We start from the raw sequence: 22,223 nt of genomic DNA on the forward strand, positions 1-22,223 counted from the left end.
CGCTGCTAGGGCCGCGATTGCCCAAAGTCTTTAGGGTGCAGCTGACGACGTTAGGTCGGCAGTTCTGGTTGGTCCAAGGGAGTTGCCCTAGACTGACAGAAGCATTCTTTAGCAGAATCAACCTCCCATCGCGGGCAGCACCTTAGAGAGGATGGAGTTTCGCGAGATGGAGAGACCTGCCAAGGAAAAGAACTTTAAAGCCAGAATATGTAATGTAATGACAAAGAACAGCTTCTTGATATTGTGCATTTTTATGTTATTCAGTGTGATGATATTTTTAATAAGTTATGTCTTATTCTCTTTTCAAGTGACATTTGCACCCACTACATCGCCCATACCTCCTCCTTCTACTGTTTTCCCACACTCTTTTCAACCCCTTCCTGAACACGAATCAGCTAGGAGATTAGAGTTCATTAATAACTCCTTTATTCAGCTCTTGCACCAACACCAACTTGTAATGAACACGACTAACTGTTGGGTGTGTGGTCTTATGCCCCACACCACGGATAGAGGTATCCCTTATCTGGTCCTGCCATTCAGTCACAATGGTTCTGTGTGGGCATACAGAACAATGTTCATATATGCTCGTGAAGTCCACCCCCTACGTTCTATAACAGACAATCCTAAGAATAGTGCTCTAGTCAAGGGTATAGTCGACATGATTAAGGAAGTTATTTCCTATGAGAATACCCCAGACGATGAGATATTTGCATATATAGGATGGAACGTGACCGGATATGGAGCTACTCTGAGTGAGAAACAGCAAGCTAACAGTTCGTCCCCAATTTGGATTGTACTCCATCAGGGCCACCTGTGTCTGCAAGGTATTGGCAAGAATCCCAGAGCTCAGTTAGGGAAAAGTGTTTGTACAGAAACGTATGTTTTTGGGTCTCGGACTTCCCCAGCCTTTTTAGCAGCTAAGGGTACATATTTCATCTGCCATGATAGAGCCTATACATGGTTGCCCCCTGACTTTTCGGGCTCATGTTTTGTTTTGTTCCTGTTGCCTCCCACCTACACAGTAGCGGCAGATTACCACAAGACAAGGATAGTTAGAGGTGTCTTGAGTAAAGAAGACACTGCAGGTCAAGAATTTGGGGACTTCGCAAAGGGTTTTCTGCCGTTCTGGGGACCAATGGTTAACAGCAGGAACATAAGGCAGTTGACAAGGGTAGTTAAGTCCACAGTAGTTGAAACTGCTGGTGCCCTTAGTAACTTGACTGCTGACCTCCAGTCGGATCGTCTTATGACCCTTCAGAACAGGGTCGCTTTAGATGTCATACTTGCAGACCGAGGTGGGGTATGTAGATTGATCCAATCGAGTTGCTGTGTTTTCATTCCAGATAACGCTCCAACAGTGTACCAGGCCATCTCTAAACTGCATAAGATTTCCGAATCTATTCATGTGGATAAAGGAGATTGGTCGTTAATGGGATGGTTCTGGGAACTGATATTCGCCTGGGGATGGAAAATTCTGATGGTCATTGGGATGGCCTTAGCCATTCTTTTCCTGTTCTGTCTGTGCGTGCAGTGTGCTCCTGCAATATGTGGCCTCTGTGCTACATCATGTGTAAGGAAGCCTGTATCAAGAGACGAACTAAGTACTAGAATGATGTTACAGCAGCATCTCAATGACTTTAGGAATATAGATCTGGACTCAGATTAGCATGAGGATAGATTAATTGCCTATGTAAGGGCAAAAGGAGGGTTTGTAGTTCTGAAAATTCTGGACTCGAGAATTAAACTTCATCATAGCATGACGATTTTTATGTCAAAAGACCGAGAATGGCTAGTACAGTATGTATAAGCATTTTCGTCTCATTCGAGTGACGATTTCACCTCGAAATCGTCATTTTCGTTCTGAACCCTTGACTTCCATTTTGTGTACAGAAGCCATTTTGTGAGTTGCCCTTTACATCGGCTTATAATCCAGCTAAATTCGATTCCACAAGGACACGTACACCTTAACTGACTTTTCTCTGACCTGGGCAGGTTGGAACCATTGCCCCAGGCCAAACCTGTTTGGTCAGTTCCTCTCCCAGTGGCCGAGCAAGATAGCATCAAGGCTCAACAGGCCATAAACCATTTTCATCGCACACACACCCTGCCGAATCTTGCTCACACCTGTCCCTGCTCTTTTTTCTTTTACTTGCTTTATGATGGGGAGGTGACCGTTTTTATTGGGGGTCCACTGATATCTGATGAGAATGTTGGGCCTTGCCGGGTAATTTGTTATGGGATGGACAAACTGAAATATGGTCTTGTCATCATGACTCTGCTTTTTCTTTGTAATGTGAACACATGAATGGTATACTAAAATTCGAAGAATGTTTGCCTAAAGCACAATATTTTGTATAAAAAGAGAAGCCTGACTTTGTGAATTTGAGCAGTCTCCTGAGAATATACTTCCAGTGTGTTGTACTTCTAGGACGCCTGTTACATTGGTTGCAGCCAATAAAATCGATTCTTGACTTCACCTAGAAGACTCTGAGTTTCTGTGGTCTGAATCAGGAAAGGACTCGAGGTCTTTGGGTGTGTTCCCTGACACCGCTGGGTTACCGGTTCATTACCGGTTCTGAAAAACCCGGTACCTCAGACTATTGCCCACATCGTGAACTCCAACACGCTGGTGACCAAGAGTATGAATCACAAACACGAGTGGCAGCCGTTCTTTAAGCTCAGCCACTCCAACCCAGATCATCTTGTGTTTTATTGTACTACCTTTGGAATCACAATAGTCATTTCGAGGCCAAAAGAACAAATTGTCATTGTAAGACTGTACACAGTAGTAAGAGTCACTTACGTTAAGAGTCGTCACACTGGGATCAGCGTACTCCAATGCAAGCATTAGAGCACGGAGCTCTGCCAATTGGGCGGTACAGTCCCCTAATGTCTGTGTAAGCACAACATCGGACTTGAACTCTCCATTCACCATAGTACCAACCACTATAGCGCAGGCCGAAGAATATGCGTGCTCTGAATCTGTAGCCGGTTGCGCCGAACCGTTAGTGTAAATGATACAATGGAAATCCTCCAGTGGGTGCATGGCCAGAGGAGCCGGATGAACAAATTCATGCTGCAAATACTCCTGAGTCTGCAAAGAGGAATCGAAAATGAACGTGACATCCGGAGATGTCAAGGACGTGGCCCATTGTATCCACTGTGGGTGCAAAGCCTTTGAATTTGGTACACTGGCTTTCGTCACTGCCTCCAAGGCAGGACACGGAGTAACAACCAAAATGCGTTTTCCCTGCGACAATGCACGTTCTTTCAGAATCGCCATTTGCACTGCCATCAAAACTTTTTCCATAGTGGAAAACCGCGGCTCAGCCGGTGTACAAGTGTGACTTGTAAGCGATAGGTACTGGTATACAACGTTTACAAGGCAACTTTTACAATGCACTACCATTACAACGAAACTTTTACAACGCAAAAGCTATTACAACGCATACATTTACAACGCAAGTTTTTACAACGCATATACCTTTACAACGCATACCATTGCAACGTAAGTATTGGTAAGTATATAATTATATTTAAAATGTTATAGGTTTGGGTTTTTGGGTAAAGGGGTATTTTTAGGGTTCAGGGTCAGTTTTGGGTTTTTGGGTAAAAGGGTATTTTTAGGGTTCAGGGTCAGTTTGGGGTTTTTGGGTAAAGGGGTATTTTTAGGGTTCAGGGTCAGTTTTGAGTTTTTGGGTAAAGGGGTATTTTTTGAGTTCAGGGTCAGTTTTGGGTTTTTAGGTAAAGGGGTATTTTTAGGGTTCAGGGTCAGTTTTGGGTTTTTGGGTAAAGGGGTATTTTTAAGGTTCAGGGTCAGTTTTGGGTTTTTGGGTAAAGGGGTATTTTTAGGGTTCAGGGTCAGTTTTGGGTTTTTGGGTAACGGGGTATTTTTAGGGTGCAGGGTCAGTTTTGGGTTTTTGGGGTACAGGGGTACAGTGTAAAAAGAAAGTAAAATTACATTTTAATTAATTTAATGAAATGAAATGAAATTAAATTATATTATATTAATTTTAATTAATTTACATTAAAAAAAATATTATATACTTACCAATACTTACGTTGTAATGGTATGCGTTGTAATAGTTTTTGCGTTGTAAAAGTTTCATTGTTAAGGTAGGTGTAAAAGTATGCGTTGTAACGTCATACATCCATAGGTACTGTGTCACCCTCATTAAAAGTCAGGTAAGTGAAACCCACCGCCCCAGGTACGATTCTTATCATAGGTTGGTGTGGTTATCACGAGTCAATAAGAATTTTGATTCAAGAAGATCAGCTTGCAAAGATTGCAAGATGGCTGAATGAGCAATCAGCCAGCATGATTTGGAAAAAGTAGGTTGTATCAAAGCGTAGAGAGGCTTGACACGCTGGGCATATTCGGGAATGTATCTACGCCCAGTAAAGACTGTAGTTTCTTCAGCGTTGTAGGAGCGCGCAGCTGTGCGCATTTCTCCAAGAAGTGAGGTGCTAAACCTCAACCTTCATTGTTGAGCTCTTATCCCAGGAACAACACTGTGTACTCTTCAAAGTGTGATGTTGAATTTATAGCCAAAGTCTGCAAAACTGCAAATTATGCGGACAAAGCGACACAGATGCTACCATAATTCGTCGTCTGTGAGATAAATGTCATCCACATACGAACATGCATCTGGGTCGAGTCCCTCCAAAAGAGAGACAATGCAGGCAGCAAAGATGCCTGGACTGTTCTTATAGCCCATAGCCAATTTTCTGAATTGGCGTTGTTTGCCACCACTGGTTAAAGCTGTCCATTGACTACTAATACTGGACAGGTAGTTGGCGTAAAAGCCATTGGATACGTCAAGTGTGGTCTTGAACCTTTTGCTCACGAGACTATCCACAAGGGCAGAACTGTGAGTGTTTTGTACCGCGCACGTACGACAATGAGTTGAAGTGCTGGTAATCCAATTCCAAACGGTACGAGCCATCAGGCTTAGTCACAGTAAAGAGAGGGTTATTCATCGGAGACCCACACATTTCAGTCACACCTTGATATTCCAATTGTTCAAGGATTTCTGCCACAGGAGCTTTTGCTTCACGCTGCATGGGTATTGGGGTTGAGGCTGTGGCATAGACCGCAATGGTATCTCATGTTGGGGGGTGGGGGATTTATCCCAGCCACAGTGAGTACAGTACAATACTGGTGCAAGCACCTTAGCCCAATCTTCTGCAAAATGCAGTGCCTGCTCCTTCGGCACACTGTGCGCGAAACTATGGAGGATTACCTCCTCCACTTACGGCTAAAACAAAAGGTGGGGGCCAGTCGACCTCCGCCAACAAAATGTCAAAGGTACTAGTCAGATTCTCCCAAAATACCCCTTTTATGGTACATTGTATGTCACCTTCAATCAAAAGGACAATTTCAAAAAGTCTCTCAGGGGGACCCACTCTAGTGTCAACTGTCTCAACAACAACAAACGTGTTAGTTGATGTCACCTTCAGAAGTGGACGCAGCACCTCCCGCACTATGGTAATTTCCGCCGTGCTGTCTAACTGTGTCAGTGCCCGCGTCAGGTTCAGAAGCTGTGTTCTTACTATCTATGGCATATCTCACTGTTAAAGCAGCAACTTTCTTTTTCTAAAACTGGGGCCTTTGAAGTGTAGAGTTGTCCTGCTTTCCTTTACCGTCTGTCTTCCGGGGTTGCTCCTGTTTCGCACCCTGTCCTCTGCTGCTGTCTCCTCCACCGGTGGGAGAGACTGATGTTTCCTGCAAAGAGCGAGGAGAACCTTCATCAGGAACCTGAAAACGATCAGGTTACTTAATAGTAGCGCGGTCGCCAATTCATATGTGCACTCAGGAGACGCAGGTATTGGTGAAGCGGGACGGGACCCCTGTTTCTGTTGCTGTTTCCCCTGTTTCTTATTCTTATTCCAGTTCTGCTTTGGAACATTGGGGCGATCATCTTCATCAGATTTCGCCGCCTGAGTTTGCTTTTGCGTTGTCTTGGCAGAAGGCTTAATGCCCAAACTATTACGGCCAATGGTCTTATAAGCCGCCGTGATAATTTTCGGTAACTGATGGGGTTTCTCGGCATCGGGGACATCGCACAAAGCATTAGACACCTGGAAGCTTACCGCATCTCCCTTTACATTGGAAAGGATGAGATCGGAAACTACGTCAAACATTCAAATGAGTCTCATTCCCAATTCAACAGCCGCCTCCGATCCATGCTCCTCTTGAACACGCTTCATGACGGAGGGTAGGACAGCCCTTGACGGAGTGCCGAAGCACTTCGCATAGACTGTCACAAAATTCATACCCCATGTAGCACAATCAGTCACTTCTGGCACTAAGTCTTTCTGCAAACTAATAGTAGGAATCCTGTGTTTCTCCACAGGAGTCGTAGTAGGAAATACTGCCTCAGGTTCGGCAGATTTCTCGGCAAGCCAAAAAGGCATATCATCCTTATCTTGTGGATGCTTGCCCATAACCGCATTAACCATGACGGGACTTCCCGGTTAACTGGATTTGCCGCAACAACAGGGGCCCAGCCCTGTATGTTGCGGGATATATACTGAACAAAGGCCCTTATAACCCCTACAGCAGAGGTGTGAAGCAGCCTCAATTCACCAACGGGAACCGTTGCTACACGGGGGTACGGGGTAAATCCAGCCAAAACAGGCCAAGAAGCACCTGGGATGGACAAAGGACCTAATCGAACCTCCGTTAAAGAGTGGGGGAGGGTGCCATTAAACCAAACGCGGTGCTGCCAAACAGAAATCAGAATCTCCTGTGTCCTATATGGAGTGTTCTCCATAGGCACGACAGTGTGACTGTAAACATGAAACATATTACTATCGGCATTCACCGCGGGAAAGGTAACCCACGAGTAGAAAAGCTCAAATGGGTATGGCGCGTCTGTACTCACCACAAAAACAACTGCCATGCCCTCTAAGGGGACGGCCTAAGTCTGCAAATGATTGCGAACTGCCATCCGACTATGCTGGGGTATTTCAACATCGCCGCGCGAGCAGCACCCGCAAGGTAATAACAGGAACGGTAGAGCGAGTTAGGAAAGATGCTTAGCAAGCCGGTGGGCGGACAATCATAGAACATCGGGCTGTTAACAACCCAAGCGTAACAATGGCGATTACAGCTAACGGCAGGAACACCTTCTGTTTTAAAATATGAATCCTGCTTTAGCGAAAGATTAATCTTTAAGCATGGGAGAACGAGAGTCAAAAACAGCCATTAACTAACGCATAGGGATTGCGCGTAAACGATTATGATGTAACATGCATTGGGATTAACAGAGGACTCGCTACTAAGAATGTTTATTTGTACATTCCAGATTGTCCCTGATGAAGGTGCAAGAAGCACCGAAATGCATTGGAATTTGATGAATATGCCTCATATGATCGTAAAAGTTTGGAATATGTGATTCATAACATATCAAGATGGAATAAATGATCTTTGAAATAACGACATACGTACCATACAGTGAGATCATTCAATGTAAACTTTTTTGTTGAATTTTGTTCAACCCAAATACCTGTGCCGAGGGTGAGAGGCTTATGGAGCAATAAGTCTGCTACACTTTGAATGATCAGTTACACTCCAGGAGGGGAGTGATACCCTTGAGCACGGATTAAGCTCAATACAACACAAGGCGGTGCCCATCCCAAAACTTTAAGCTGTATTTCAACATCACCCATAATGACACAGTTGAGATAAAAGGCAATACAAAGTAACGTAGCATAACTGGGTAGCAATTCAATAGAAACCATTTTAAATTATCCAGCTTGAAAAGACCTATTTAACTATAGGTAGGTATATCCGTCACTACTGTCAACCGGAAACATTAGTGAGAGGGTCGTGGACTGATATAAGCACTACTCGAGAGTCTCAAAATAAGACCACTAAGTTGGGTGCGCCATGTTGCAGGGATTCTGCTCCTACACAGAACTGTGCACAGAGACCCAGGACCCTAGTGAATTGTGGTGGACCAAAAAACTCACCTCAGTACCTAGAAACCCTAACCAGCTTGCATCAGTGTCACATTAGCTCTTCGTCCTATAGCAAAGGAACAAATGATTAGACAACCCAGAACATGCGACTTAGGTTATACTCCGGAATGGTGGGAAGTAAGAACACTCCTTCGTTATACTCTCATACCAGTCCACCATAGGAGTAAAAAAGAGACACGGGACAGGTTAAAATATTTATTTTAACGACATGCTCTAAGATGCAGTATCTTTGCTAACATAAGCAGACATATGATTAGAAATAATATGATTAGCATTGTTAGAATTCAATAAAACACAAAAGAAGAAATCATGTTACAATGATGGTGAAAAAAGGTCTCATAGCGCCTAGTATATAACCCTCCCTAGCTAGGAACTATGTTTTATAAAATATAGAAGGTCTCTTAGGCTTGTGTGGGGGACCCCATACCTCCAAGATCAGCAAGAGTGAATCACTTCAGGATCTGCAAAAGCTCTCTGTCTCTCTGGAAACGGAAAATCTTCCAAGTGCTGAAATCATGCTTACAGTGCAATATTAAAGGCGCCAGACTCTCCGTTGGACTGCAGCTGCATGTATGTCATGTCTAAAACGTGGGCCGATCAGCCCGAACAACAGCTATCTTGTTATGATAACCTTGAAGGCTTTAGCACTCACTGTGCAGACTAGGGTCGCGATGTAAGTCTAGGGATGCTGAAAACCAGCCTTTCTGATGTGAAATAATTCACGCAGCCTAACTTACAACAACAGCTATATGCAGTGTTGTGTGCAAAAGCAGCAAAAGGTAAAATGGCGTTTTAACTTCTAATAAGCCTATGCTAACATAACAATGTGCACAAACGAGGCTCAGCTCTCACTACAACATACTGACATGTTGTGTGTTAGAGTATGTGTACACTGTTGTGGTATTATTTGGCTGTGAATATTTACCTATGTGTGTGTGCATATTTTTGTGTGTGTGTGCATGTTCAGGCTTAGGTGTACGTTTCTAAGTATTTGTTTGTGTATGGATGGTCCTGGAGTTATCTGTGGAGTGTACACATGTCTGCGCATCTGTATGTCTATCTGTTTTTTGGGCTTTGATTAGTGCTGTTTGGTCACTGGAGAAAATGTGGCCTAACAGCTAGAATGGTCAACCTCAGAGCTGGGGAACCGGGTTCGAGTCTCGGCAGGGACGCTCAACATTCAATGATTCTGGGAAAATCACTTAATCTCCCCGTGCCTACCAAAAATGAATGTAACTGGTGCTCATGTAAAGCGCTCTGGGTCTAGTTTGCGCTATATAAAACTCCACAAAAAAAAGAAGTGCTTGTGTGTGTCTGCATATGCATATATAGATTTTGAGCCACAGAATATGCAAATCCATGTGCTTGTCTATGTGCATGAGTGTTTCAGGGTTGTGTATGCTTCAGTCTGGATTTATTGACTCTGCGTTTGTACCTCTATATGTGAATGCCTATCTATGGGTTTGCATATCGCAAGGTCTGTTGGCATTTGTGAGTGTGCAAATACGTGTGCATCTGTGAGTTTGTATATGCATGTCTGGAGTTCACATCCGTAAGATTTTATTTGCATGTGTGTGAGTATATATATATATAAGTATGGATGTCTGCTTTTGTGAGTCTGTGTATGGATAGATTGAAACTATCCATTTGTGGGTTTTTACAAGATTTGTGTGTGTGTTGCAAATTAATGTGTGCATCTGTATAAGTGTGTACCTTTGTGGGTGTGTGTATGCATGGATCTGGCATTATTTATTCATCTCTGACTGAGCGAGCCTAGTGTAAGGCCCTTCCTAAACAAAGGTTTTAGCAATGTAATCATGCTACAGTATTGTATATACATCATCAAACCACAGAACATCCAACAGAGTTCATCTAAGTGATAAAGCGAGCATGGAAGCTCCAACATTGTGTAGATGAGTTTTAACCCACGATAGTTCACCTAAACCAAATGTCCTCTAATCTTAACACGTTTCAGGACATGTACATTCCCTTCTTCAGGACATATGCATTTCTAATTCTAGAAATTACATGGGCACTGCTGAGCTTTAGCAACTGACCTTGGACACTCTCTGTTCTTCTCAATCCTCATTGCAAGGTTTTCCTGCTACAATCTCATTAATCGGTCATAGTTTGACGTGTCAGTTTTTATGCCTTTATTAGACCTCTTACAGGGATAGGCTACAGCTGATTGAAATGCCCCAGTATAACTAGTGCAGTTAACCCTGCCTCAGGAAAGAAGAAAGGGCAGGCCACTAACATGGACTCCCCTTCAGCAGTGGTGCACATGTCTCACTACTCTAACACTCCTAAGTGTTCATCAATGGTGCCTATAGTGATAAAGGTAATAAAGGTGTCATTACCATAAACAATTCATGGTATCTGATAAACTCTCTCACACTTTTAGTGAAGTATTTTTCCTCATGTGCACCCTTCATTCTTTGGTGGTTGTTACCTCACTTGTCGCTATAACCTCTGATAGTACTGACAGCTGGGGGCCTTTTCAATGCTGTAAAACACTGTGCACCAGATCGCAGCTCTGTGCACCAGACTCTGAGTGTGAGCACTGTCAGACCACGATCAGGGGACGAGGGATACTGGTCAGAGAGGGGCTAATGTTCATGTTGGTTGAGGTCGTTTGCCTCTAGTGCCCTGAAGTTTGTACTACTATAGCTCCGCAACGGGCCAAGGACATCTCTTCCTGCACTTGACTCCCAGGATAGCGAGGTCGAGCAGTCAAAGGCTTTATGACGGAGGTAGAGGGTGGGGCAAGCACTCAGAACTCAACAATCAACCAACAGACACAATAATGTTATGTTTAGCTCAGTACCTATTTTTAGTAAGGAAGAAAATCTTTTAATCTCACAACAACAAAAAATACTACCCAGTTCAATAAAGGTACAATTAAAGGGTTGCATTGTACGATCCCCCTGAGTAGCGTATGCATGACATGGGTCTGAGGGGGACGGTGTTCAACTGGTTTACATCTTTTCTTGAGGGCCGCCGACAAACGGTCTTGGCCTCCCCGAGCTCCGCTGAGATGCCGCTATTGGGAGTCGGAGTTCCGCAGGGATCTGTGTTGAGCCCGACTCTTTTTAACATCTTTATGACCCCTCTGGCGGCACTGGTGGAGTCCTTTGGGGCCCAGATCGTGTCCTACGCGGATGACACTCAATTGCTCTTCACGTGTGGGAAAGATCAGGCTTTTGATGGAGAGAATATTCGGGGCTGCTTAGGGATGGTCTTTAACTGGTTTCAGCTGAACAGCCTCAAAGCCAATTCCAACAAATCGGAGGTGTTGTTCTTTGGCTGTTCCTTAGACCCCGACTGACTGGCCTGGTGGCCACTGGATATGTGTCCCCCTGCCCAGGCATCGCAGGTGGCAAAAAATTTGGGAGTGAAGATTGATAATAATCTGACGCTGAGATCACATATTCTTGGTTTGACGGGCACCTGCTTTGGCATTCTTAAGATGCTCCGGAAGTTCCTGCCTTTGCTCACAGAAGAGCATAGAAAGATCACTGTGCAAGCCTTAATTGGCTCCAGACTGGACTATGCGAACGTCCTTTATTTAGGTCTTCCGGACTATCTTGTTCAGCGGCTGCAGGTTGTGCAGAACTCTGCGGCTCGCGCCATTTTTGGCCTCCATAGGCGAGTGAGAGCCTCCGGTTTGGTGCAGTCGCTTCATTGGCTGCCCATCCGGAAGGGGATCATGTTTAAAGCATTGACCCTAGCGCATAAAGCGCTATTCGGTGCCGGAGCAAAGTACTTACAGCGCAGGCTTGTCTTCTACCGCCCGGCTAGATCTCTGCGGTCAGAATCTCTGTTTTTGGCTGTGGTTCCTCGAGTGAGGAAGGCACGTACCGGGGGGCGCTCCTTTAGCCTGAGGGCCCCTCAGCTGTGGAACACCTTGCCTCTGGCCTTGCGGCGCTCATCTAATCTGCTCCTGTTCAGGAAGAGCCTTAAGACCTGGCTTTTTAACATTTAGGATGTCTCTTTTTCTCCCCTGTTAGTGTCTGTTTTATGGTGTTATGTTTTTTATACTGAGCTGCCTAAATAAAGCGCCGGGACACTCTTTTTGAGTAGCCGTGCGCTATAGAAATAAAATTTAGCATAACATAACATAACATAACATAGGCTCTAATCGAGCACCGACTCTTGGTTACCACCCTGGCTGCTGTGTAGATCAGTTCAATTACCTTTTCTTCAAAGAGTTCACACGAGCAAAACTATATTGCTCAAACTGCAGATTTTGTTGCCTGCTATACCTACTCGGCGGTGGCGTGCTCGGTGTACCCGTTCCTGTAGAAGTGGCTTCAGTTGTGCAGGAGCTCCAGGGAAGTCTCATTCAAGTCAAGGACCGCTCGCGATAATCATTTTATCAGGCCTCAACGGCGCCAATTGTGTTTGATAGTTGTGGCCTTCCAGGCCAGTTGCACACAGATGCTCAGTGATAGAAGTTGCAACTGCAAAGTCGGGTCTTCAGTGAATGGTTGTAATTGGCAGTTGCGGCTTTCCAGGCCGGATCAATGATCATTGATGGTGGGTCTTCAAAGGCCAGTTGTGACGTCCGGCACCAACGACATAATGTTGATTCTTCCTTGAATGGTTTGGCACAGCTCACTGTGGGAAATGCTCAGGGAGACTGGGAGACCCCACACAACACAGATCGGTCCTGTCCGCTCTCCGACTGGCAGTCCGCTTTCTTTGCATGTTTCTCATGTTGAGAATATGCTCTCTTGGACAGACTGAACTATTTCATCACATAGAAGACTCCTTCTTTCAATTAACCAGGCAGGTTTCTAGGTGCTAGGCAGACCCTCAACTCTTTCAGCAAGCAGTGCAGACTTTAGGTGATTTTCCCTCACCTCTGGGAAACTGTCTGTTATGCAGACACCAGCCCTGGTCACACTGCAATCCCAGTGCCATGCAAAGCACTCCTGCCTTGGGTCAAGAAGAACATGGAATTAGAACAAAGAGAGATGATTTGGGTCCTACTTTACTGTACTAATGGGAGATGCTGATCTGCCCTCTAAGGCTTTGAAACCGGTTTGGTTTGACTCTCTTTCAAATGTCATTTTCTGGAGTCTCTCAGATGCAGCCTTTGTGCAAGGTGATGACACTCACAGGAGGCAGCAGTGATGCTCGCTTCAGCAGGAGTACCCGCGACAGGGGTTCAATGAAGTGTGCGATCTCTCCACCTGACTGTCATCAGCCTTCCTGAAGCTGTAATAAGGGTCAGATGAAAGGACAGGTTTTGCCTAGAACATTCCTGTCCTAACAACAGAAAGTGCTCTCCCACCCATCACTGTTACCATCTACTAAATGGAAGTGAGCAGGAAAAACTAAGCAGCACCCTTTTGCTAACAGGGACTTACACTTAATTTCCTGTAATAAGTGCTGTCTCATCCTCACTCACTTTAGTATAGGGATCTCCACCCTCAAACTACAGGAATGCAGTCAATACACTTCCATTGTCTTGGAAGCTGTATCCACCCTCCATCTTGTACCAAAGTGATACAAAATGGATGCCACTGGCCCCAATCCTCTGAATCTCAGCATACACATATGCCTTGTACCACACATGTGGTACTCATCCACCGTACCTACATGCACAGGACATGTACACAGAAGGTTAGTATAAGGGCCTGGGGCTCACGCCAAAGCAGGACAGTAGACTGCACTCTCATCGGACCAGGAAAAAGGTCTGGCCATAACTAATGATCCACAAAACTTTACCCTCATTTGCAAGGAATTGGCATAGGGCAGCGCCACAAGTTATTTTCCAGCGCTGTCCTATGCCAATTCGAAAGGGCAGGAATGCACCCTATATACAAGATACTGTTAATACCAGTCCTTTCAGCAAGTGCCGGTGCACAACCCACAGGCTCCTGCTTAAGCTACAGTATGACTTACCCCACCTGATAACACACAGTATGACTTACCCCACCTGATAACACACAGTATGACTTACCCCACCTGATAACACACAGTATGACTTACCCCACCTGATAACACACAGTATGGGAGAGGTGTGGCGCCGCGGCGACTGACGCTGGAATCTGGGGATCAGGGTTCGATCCCCGGCTCCGGCGGCAGGTTAGCCCAGCACCATGTGACTCTGGGCAATAGCTTGCTTAATCTTCCCGACGCCCCCCAGCGCCTAGAGACCCTTACGGGTGATTGTGCGCTTTACAAATGTGGATTAATACTATTATTACCCCACCCAATAACACACAGGCTCCTGCTCTAAGCCACAGTGTTATGTTATGTTATGTTATGGGTGTCTTATATAGCGCTCGGCTACTCCGAAGAGTGTCCAGGCGCTTTCTAACCCACAACAAACTGCAAAGGGCAAGCACAAGGAGAAAAAGAGCGAACAAATTACTGACCACAGAGCCACGTCTTCAGACCCTTTCTGAAGGCCAGCAGATTAGATGTACTGCGAAGCGGCAGAGGCAGGGCATTCCAAAGCTGGGGCGCCAAGCGTTTAAAGGAACGTCCCCCCACCCTTGCTTTCCTGACAGCAGGAACAACGGCAAGGCAGAGAGATTCCGATCTTAAGGCTCTAGCCAGTTTGTAGAAGGCAAGCCGTTTCTGAATATATTCAGCTCCCACAGCATGAAATACCTTATGCGCCAGCGTAAGTGCTTTAAAAACAATCCGCTTCCGAATAGGCAGCCAATGTAAAGAATGTAAAAGATCCGAAGCTCTCGCTCGGCGATGCAAGCCAAAAATGGCCCGAGCCGCCGAGTTCTGGACCACCTGTAGTCTTTGGAGAAGGTATTCGGGTAAACCCAAATATAAGACGTTTGAATAGTCCAGCCTCGAACCAATAAGGGCCTGGACCGTAATCTTCCTATGCGCCAGCGGGAGCAGGGGAAGGAACTTACGTAACATTTTAAGGAGGCCATAACAGGTGCCGGCCAATCCAAGGATCTGGGACTTGAGCGTCAAGCCGTTGTCAATCTTGACCCCCAAGTTCTTGGCAATCAGAGAAGATGACAAGGGAGGGAACATATTCACCGGCCACCACTCCTGCCAGTTCGGGTCAGACTGACACCCGAAGAAGAGCACCTCCGATTTATCTGGGTTGCACTTGAGGCTGTTTCGCTGAAACCATTCGAAAACAGCCCCAAGACACCCACGGATGCTCTCTTCGTCAAACTCAGCCCCCTTCCTACAAGTGAAAAGGAGCTGGGTGTCATAAGCGTATGACACGATCTGAGCCCCAAAAGACTCCGCCAGCAACGCCAGAGGGGTCATAAAGATATTAAAAAGAGTCGGGCTCAACACCGAGCCCTGCGGGACTCCGACCTCCAGAGGCGGTACTTCGGCCGAGTACGGAGGGGCCCAGATCACCTGTCGGCGACCAGCCAAATAAGATTGAAACCAGCTCAACACCGTCCCTCTCAGACCGATCTCATAAAGCTTGCTGAGGAGACCCTCATGAGGGACGGTGTCAAAGGCCGCCGACAGGTCTAACATTACCAACATGGCTCTTCCCCCTGCATCAAGCACTTCCTTGATGGCCTCATTGACCTCCAAAAGCACCGTCTCGGTGCTTAGGTTGGGCCGGAAGCCAGACTGGGTGGAGTGCAGCAAACTGTGGGTTTCAAGGAAAGTAGAGAGCACAGTATGCACATGCTTCTCTACTATCTTTGCGAGAGCAGGCAGGAGGGAAATCGGCCTATAATTGGCATGTAGCTCAGGGTCCAGACCCAGCTTTTTAAGTAATGGTACAGCCATCGCCTGCTTCCAAACCACAGGCACCACACCCCTAGTCAAAGACAGATTAAGGATGGGATTAATCAGAGGATTCATAACTTCTGCCACCCTAGCCAAAAATTTAGCCGGGCAAGGGTCTAAAGGTGAGCCCGATTTAAGCTTGATCAGGAGATCCTGAGATGCGGAATCAGAGAGAGATGGAAACTCCGAAAGAGTGGGTCCGGATTCTGCTATCAAATTCAGCTGATCTCCCGGGCTGATGACATCACTCGGGCCCGAAGAAGAAAAAGAGTCCTGAATCCGCTTGATCTTGGTGGTAAAAAAGCTAGCTAGCGAGATCACCCACGTCTCAGAGAACTCATGATTCGACGCATTTGCATTAGGGGTCACAAACTCCTTCACAATGGTGAAAAATTCCCTACAGAAATTTGAAGCAGTCTCAATTCTCGTAGAGAAATAATTCTTCTTTTCAGACAGGATGCTCACATGATAGGCTTTAATGGCCGCCCCATAGACTGCCTTGGCCCCAGGATCATACTGCTGGCGCCAGAGCCTCTCTGCCACCTTTCCATTACGCCGTGACAGAGCCAAAGCTTCCGTATACCAAGGAGCAGAGGTCCGTCTAGATGTTTTCCGGGGAGCAGTCTCAGGTGCTAGTTCGTCTAATCGCTCCACTAACCACCGCTGCAGCAGATCGAGATCCCTCTCTAGGTCTCCTGACAGCAGGCAGGGATGATCCAAACAAGCCTGGGCCAAACTTTCTGGGGTCACCCGATGAAATGCCCGACACGTCTGCCTAGGATGACTCAACGTTACACAGGAAGATTTGCTCATACCCAAAATCTGAAACCTAATCAGAAGATGGTCCGACCAAAGGACAGGGACAGGGCTGGCCATATCGAGTGGAATGGTGGAAAACACCTGATCAAGGGTATGACCCTTGTTATGAGTCGGCACTGCCAGGTAGGGGGTAAGGCCCAGGGGGGAGGTGACATCATTGATTTTAATCGTGTCACCGTCTGTCCCCACGTCCATATGAATATTAAAATCCCCAAGCACAATACAGTGTTCCGTCTTCAAGCAAAGCGCCGATACCAGCACCTGCAACTCCTCGTGGAAGGACCCCAATTGTCCAGGTGGTCTATAAACCAAAAGCCCGGTAAAGGATTGATGAGGAGATAAGGTTAAAGTGAACGCCAGAGATTCGCAAACTGAGATGGCCTCCATAGGGATAACCACACAGGGAACAGTTCTCCTGACCACAATCGCCACCCTTCCACCCCTCCCAGTCAATCTGTCGTGCCTGAAAATTACATAATCCGGAGGAATAGCAGTCACAATATCCGGATTAGAGGCCTCCATCAGCCAAGTTTCAGTAAGCATTAGGCATACAGGTTTTTCAACAGCTAAAAGCTCATAGATTTCGAGAGCATGCCTGCTCAAAGAGCGGGTATTAAGTAAGAGGCACAGATGTTTCACAGTGGCCTTAGTGCAAACAGCCCCCCCACCGGGGATTTGCCTGGTAACCAACCACATCCCTGACACCGCCTTTTGCCTCTATATCGCCCGGGAAAGACCACACGCCACGCATCCTTACCTTCCCTGAATGAAAGTAGCTCCGCTGCCGAATACCTAATCCATGAGCCAGCCCCTCCCGCCACTCCGTCCACCTCCGGGACGCTGACGGGCGCAGACGGGCTGAACTCAGGCGTAACTCCGGCGGTACTACGGCTACCTCGCTGTGCGTACCCGCTGCGCGTCAGCATGACCGCCTTAATTGCAGGTCAAGTGTCCGTTCTAGCGACTAGCCCGACAACAAAAAGTCAGAGGGATAATTAAAAACAAGGGGAAACTAGGAACCCAAATTAAATAATAAAGAAAGCAAGCAAGATATTTTTTAAAATTCACGCCGCTCAATGCACATTTGCTCCTTCAGGCGCAGCGCGCTAAGCAATGTACTGCAGGTTTCAAGTCAATGGGCGCAGCCGAATTTACCCGCCTTAAATGCAGGTCAAGCGTCCGTTCGAGCGACTAGCCCGACAACAAAAATGGCGCCGCCAAGCATCCTACTATCCCCCAAGATGTCAGCCGAAGTGGAGGGGAAGGAACAGGGCCCGCCAAAGAAGCGGTGGGTAATCACTTTTAAAGTGCAAGTCAGAGGGATAATTAAAAACAAGGGGAAACTAGGAACCCAAATTAAATAATAAAGAAAGCAAGCAAGATATTTTTTAAAGTTCACGCCGCTCAATGCACTAGTACTCCTCCAGGCGCAGCACGCTAAGCATTGTACTGCAGGTTTCAAGTCGTGACATACCTCACCGGATAACACACAGGCTCCTGCTCTAAGCTACGGTGTGACATACCTCACCTGATAACACACAGGCTCCTGCTCTAAGACACAGTGTGACATACCTCACCTGATAACACACAGGCTCCAGCTCTAAGCCACAGTATGACTTACCCCACCTGATAACATACAGTATGACTTACCTCACCTGATAACACACAGCCTTCTATCTTAGAATAGGACCAGATATCTAACCAACCTCCTCACTCAACCTCTATAGACACAGTGGACGTACCTGCAGTAGCCAGTGCAGTAACATTGATTTATCTGATCATTCTCCATTTTGTAACAGAAGAAACATAATTTATTTATAATTTTGAATGTGAAATTACCACATCAGTGATGCCCCATCACTTGGAATGTGGATCATAGTAGGATACGCCCTCAGCATCTCCTTCTGGGTGAACACAGCCAGTGTTCTGGCAGGACAGGGGCAGCCCGCACTGTCCAAATCTTGTTTCTTTTATCACAAGGGCTGAATCTTCCTGGCCCCCCTTCTTTTACATTCTCTCCTGTCTTTCACATCAACCCACACTTGACTTCAGCCAGTCTCTCCACTCAGTCTGTCTCTGGGTCTTTGACTGTCTCTGCCTGCAGTGGGTTCTTTTCCTTGCACTCGCTCCATGGATTGAGCTTCTCTGCAGCTTCACATATTCTGACCTCTCTACAGTTCGTGAGGTGTCTGAGGGAAGGGGGAGGGTTGAAGTGTGAGAAGGACGGAAGACGGTAGAAGGGAAGGTAGTAAGAGGCTGCAGTTCAGAAATTATAAAACGCCTGTTAGTGTTCTGATTTAAGAAAGAAAGTATCGACCCCTCCACCCTCCCACTCTAGTGACAACTTGTAGGAAGCTTTTTAATATGCAACCAGCTTTTCTTTGCTTCTGACAGAGCAAGCTAAGAACTGAGAAGAAGAAAATTGAATCGGAGTTTGAAAAACTACAGCAGCTTCTGAAAGAAAATGAGCAAACACTGCACAGAAGACTGGAGGAGATGGAGAAGAAAATGACCATGATAGAAAATGCAAATATCACCAAACTGTCCAATGAAATCACCGCTCTCAAGGCCCTGATAACGGAGATAGAAAAGAAGTCTGAGGCGCCAGCGTGGGAACTCCTGAAGGTAAGATACTGTTTGGTAAATACCACAAAAGAAGGAAGTGAAATATTCATATTTTGTGTACATTATTAAATGTATGAGCGGAACACACATGCTCTCCTAGCAGAGTCAATGCACAATGACCCTGTGCACTCAGACAGCTGCACACAATATACAGACATGGATAATTTACATTGTCCTACTTGATGCTGAAAGCCTAATGCAATATACAAACAGTGGGATGAACATTGACGTCTCACAGTGTTATATTCAATTTAATGCAACACACCAAGCAATTCCAGTGACCTCAATGAACATATGGAGACAAAGGAACAAAATGTGAAAAAGCTGAGCCAACATCTTAGAGAATTGGAAAGAAATCACATTTCTCATTTCTTTGGAAGTTTGAAAACATTTCTATTCTAAAGCAGTTATTTTTCTCCTGGTACAAGTGTCCACTTACTTTCACACGCACCGATCTCTTGGTAAGGTGAACAGCTATATAATTAGGCATTTGGAATAGATAATGGCAGCTCCCTGGGTTTTCTTGTCACCCCAGATAAAGATAGAGATTGCCACAGAACTCCATATTTTGAAGAATAGTGACCATTTTATATCATGGGTAACCCTTGGTTATATTACGGAGTATGTGAAATGAATGTCCACAAATAACTGCCCGGCAGCAAAAGAACATGATTTATAGCTGGATTATCTTGACACCCTACATGGGAACCAAATTCCTCACCAATATGGCTTAGGGTGGGATTAATAAACCACCTTATTGTGGTCATACGCTGTCAACTGTTTTCTAATTATTTACCAGTTTTATTTTTATGTAATGCTGATTTATGAGTCCCTTAGAGTAGTACAATGAATCTTTACTAATATCTCACTTAAAGGTACGACAAGGAACATCCCCACCTGGTTCAAGAGTCTGTTCTGAAACTGTCTAACTTGAAGTTGTTTGTAATGACCATGACCTGTCAATGTTCGTACAAACATGTAATTCACCAGTTAGCCTAAACCAGGGCTCTTCAAACTGGGAGGCGGCACCACTAGAGGAGCCTCAAGTGATCCCAGGGGGCACCATGCTCTAGCCGAAAGAAGCATTATCCTGATAGCAGTACTTTTGTTTTAAGTGAAAAGAAATGAGTGGCAGTAAGACCCCCTGTTATGGGCCATCACTAGCATCTTTTGTCATTTCCATCCTGTCTGGTAAAAGGTTTCAAAAGAGAAGGGACTCCAAATATTCTTCGGAACCCCCATTTCTAATAATCACACTGTGGATATGTTTACACGTAAGTAAGGCCTGTCTGACTAGAATACTATGTTTGTTAACCATGTATTTTATTGCATTTTTAAAAAGGTAACATAACTTAACTGCAATGTTGAAGTAAGTCTAGACATATTTAAACATTGGCAGTTTAATAGACTAATTGTTAACAATTTTGAGGGAGGCCCCGGTGATGTTTTTTTTCCACTGGGGAGGGCGCGGCATTAAAAGGTTTTAAGACCACGGGTCTAAACACATATTCAAATGCCGTTTCAGCTTCGAGGAAAGTTATAGATAACAAATCTATGTCTCCCCGGGTGACCAATTTGGCAATGAAGCCCATCACCAACATAGCTAAAGGTTTGGCGTATAGTTTTGCGTCTGTGTTGAGAAATGAAATGGGACCAGTAAGACCCACAGTCCAAGGGAGGCTCATCCTTCTTACAAGAGAGGACCACTCTTACCTCCTGCTAGAACGGTGGACCCTGACCCGTTGGTATGACCTCGCAATTCAGTCTAGGATGATCTCTCGTGACCTTTTGATGTAACTTCTCTTGTAAATACAGGAAGATGACTCTTAACCTGTGGATGGACTTATTTTGTCTGCCTATGATGATGGCCCACAACCTGTTAATGACCCTTAAAAAATCCTATTCATTTAGTTTGTCTGATAATAGCGGTCCTTTGCTTGGTACTACTCACTAAGGCAGTAGCCCTATTGACTTATAATTTCAATAGACAATACTCATGTTGGGAGCAGTACTCTCAATGATCCTAGAATTTTAGAGAAACGTGAATAACACACAATTTTTTTTTCATGAAATAAAAAACAATTAATGTTTATTAGAAAGATATTTATCTTTGACACATTCTGATTCATATCAAACGTAAAACGCCATTTATGTCATTAATGGTCATGAATTGCTGTAGTAGTACCATGTTCAGCTCTTCCTAAAAGCTCTGATGTCACAGAGCATTATATCACAAATGCTGGTCCTTGGAGGGTGATCATCACTGTTTAGACATTTGCTGTGAAGGAATACAGCCACTACAGCCAACACACATCCCACGGTTGTAAACATTGAACCCAAAGGACCTCCCAATTATTTCTTTAACAGTTTACAGTCTAGAGTTATACTCCATTTTTAAAGAGGGCACTTTCCATTCGGCAGCTGTCTAACTGGTGTCACCCTCTAAACAGTATGTTTGAGTCCTTATACTGATGTGAACTTGTAAGTTAGCCACGCCGCATGCAGGTCACAGACAACTTATCATAAAGAATCTAATATTCCAAATCCTTTGCTCATACCTGGTTCTTCTCCAACATTTTATAGAGGGTCTCCCATCTCAGCCTCTTCACTCCAACAGCTCGCCCCTTTCTGGGATGAATTAATCCAGTAACTGGCGGGAGCTTCACAAAAGCAGATCCTTCAAAAGTCCATAACTGCACAAGAGGTGGTCACAGTTCTTTGTTCTTCCTGGGCAGCTGTGATCTCGGTTCCTAGATGGCTTCCACTTCCACGCACTCTTCTAATACCTCATCTGCTCGTACCTCCTCCTGAGCACACTTTCAGTACCTCTTCTTCTCTGTGAGTTGGTCTCTTTCACCGAGGTAGATCCAGCTCCTTCAGCAGGGTTAGGACCCAAGTCCCTTGCACCGCTCCTTACTCACCAGTCGGAAGGGCTGATGACGTCACAAGGCAGACTTCTCACTTGGGGGTTGTAATTCACCAACCGCCTCTCTCCAGCAGACAGCTTCTCTATTATATAGGTAGCCCTCAGCTTTCCTTGCAGGAGT

General features: G+C 45.5%; 1 protein-coding gene across 1 annotated transcript in view; it reads left to right on the forward strand.

Annotated features, from left to right (window-relative positions):
* Positions 1-22,223, forward strand: part of LOC144752979 (E3 ubiquitin-protein ligase TRIM39-like) — a 186,195-nt gene that overhangs the window by 64,549 nt on the left and 99,423 nt on the right. Inside the window, exon 3 of the mRNA XM_078640787.1 lies at positions 18,946-19,176. Coding sequence (XP_078496913.1) covers positions 18,946-19,176 — 231 coding nt within the window. The remainder of the gene's footprint in view (positions 1-18,945; positions 19,177-22,223) is intronic.

Source organism: Lissotriton helveticus, chromosome 5_1, assembly GCF_964261635.1.
Source record: "Lissotriton helveticus chromosome 5_1, aLisHel1.1, whole genome shotgun sequence".
Lineage (NCBI taxonomy): Eukaryota > Metazoa > Chordata > Amphibia > Caudata > Salamandridae > Lissotriton > Lissotriton helveticus.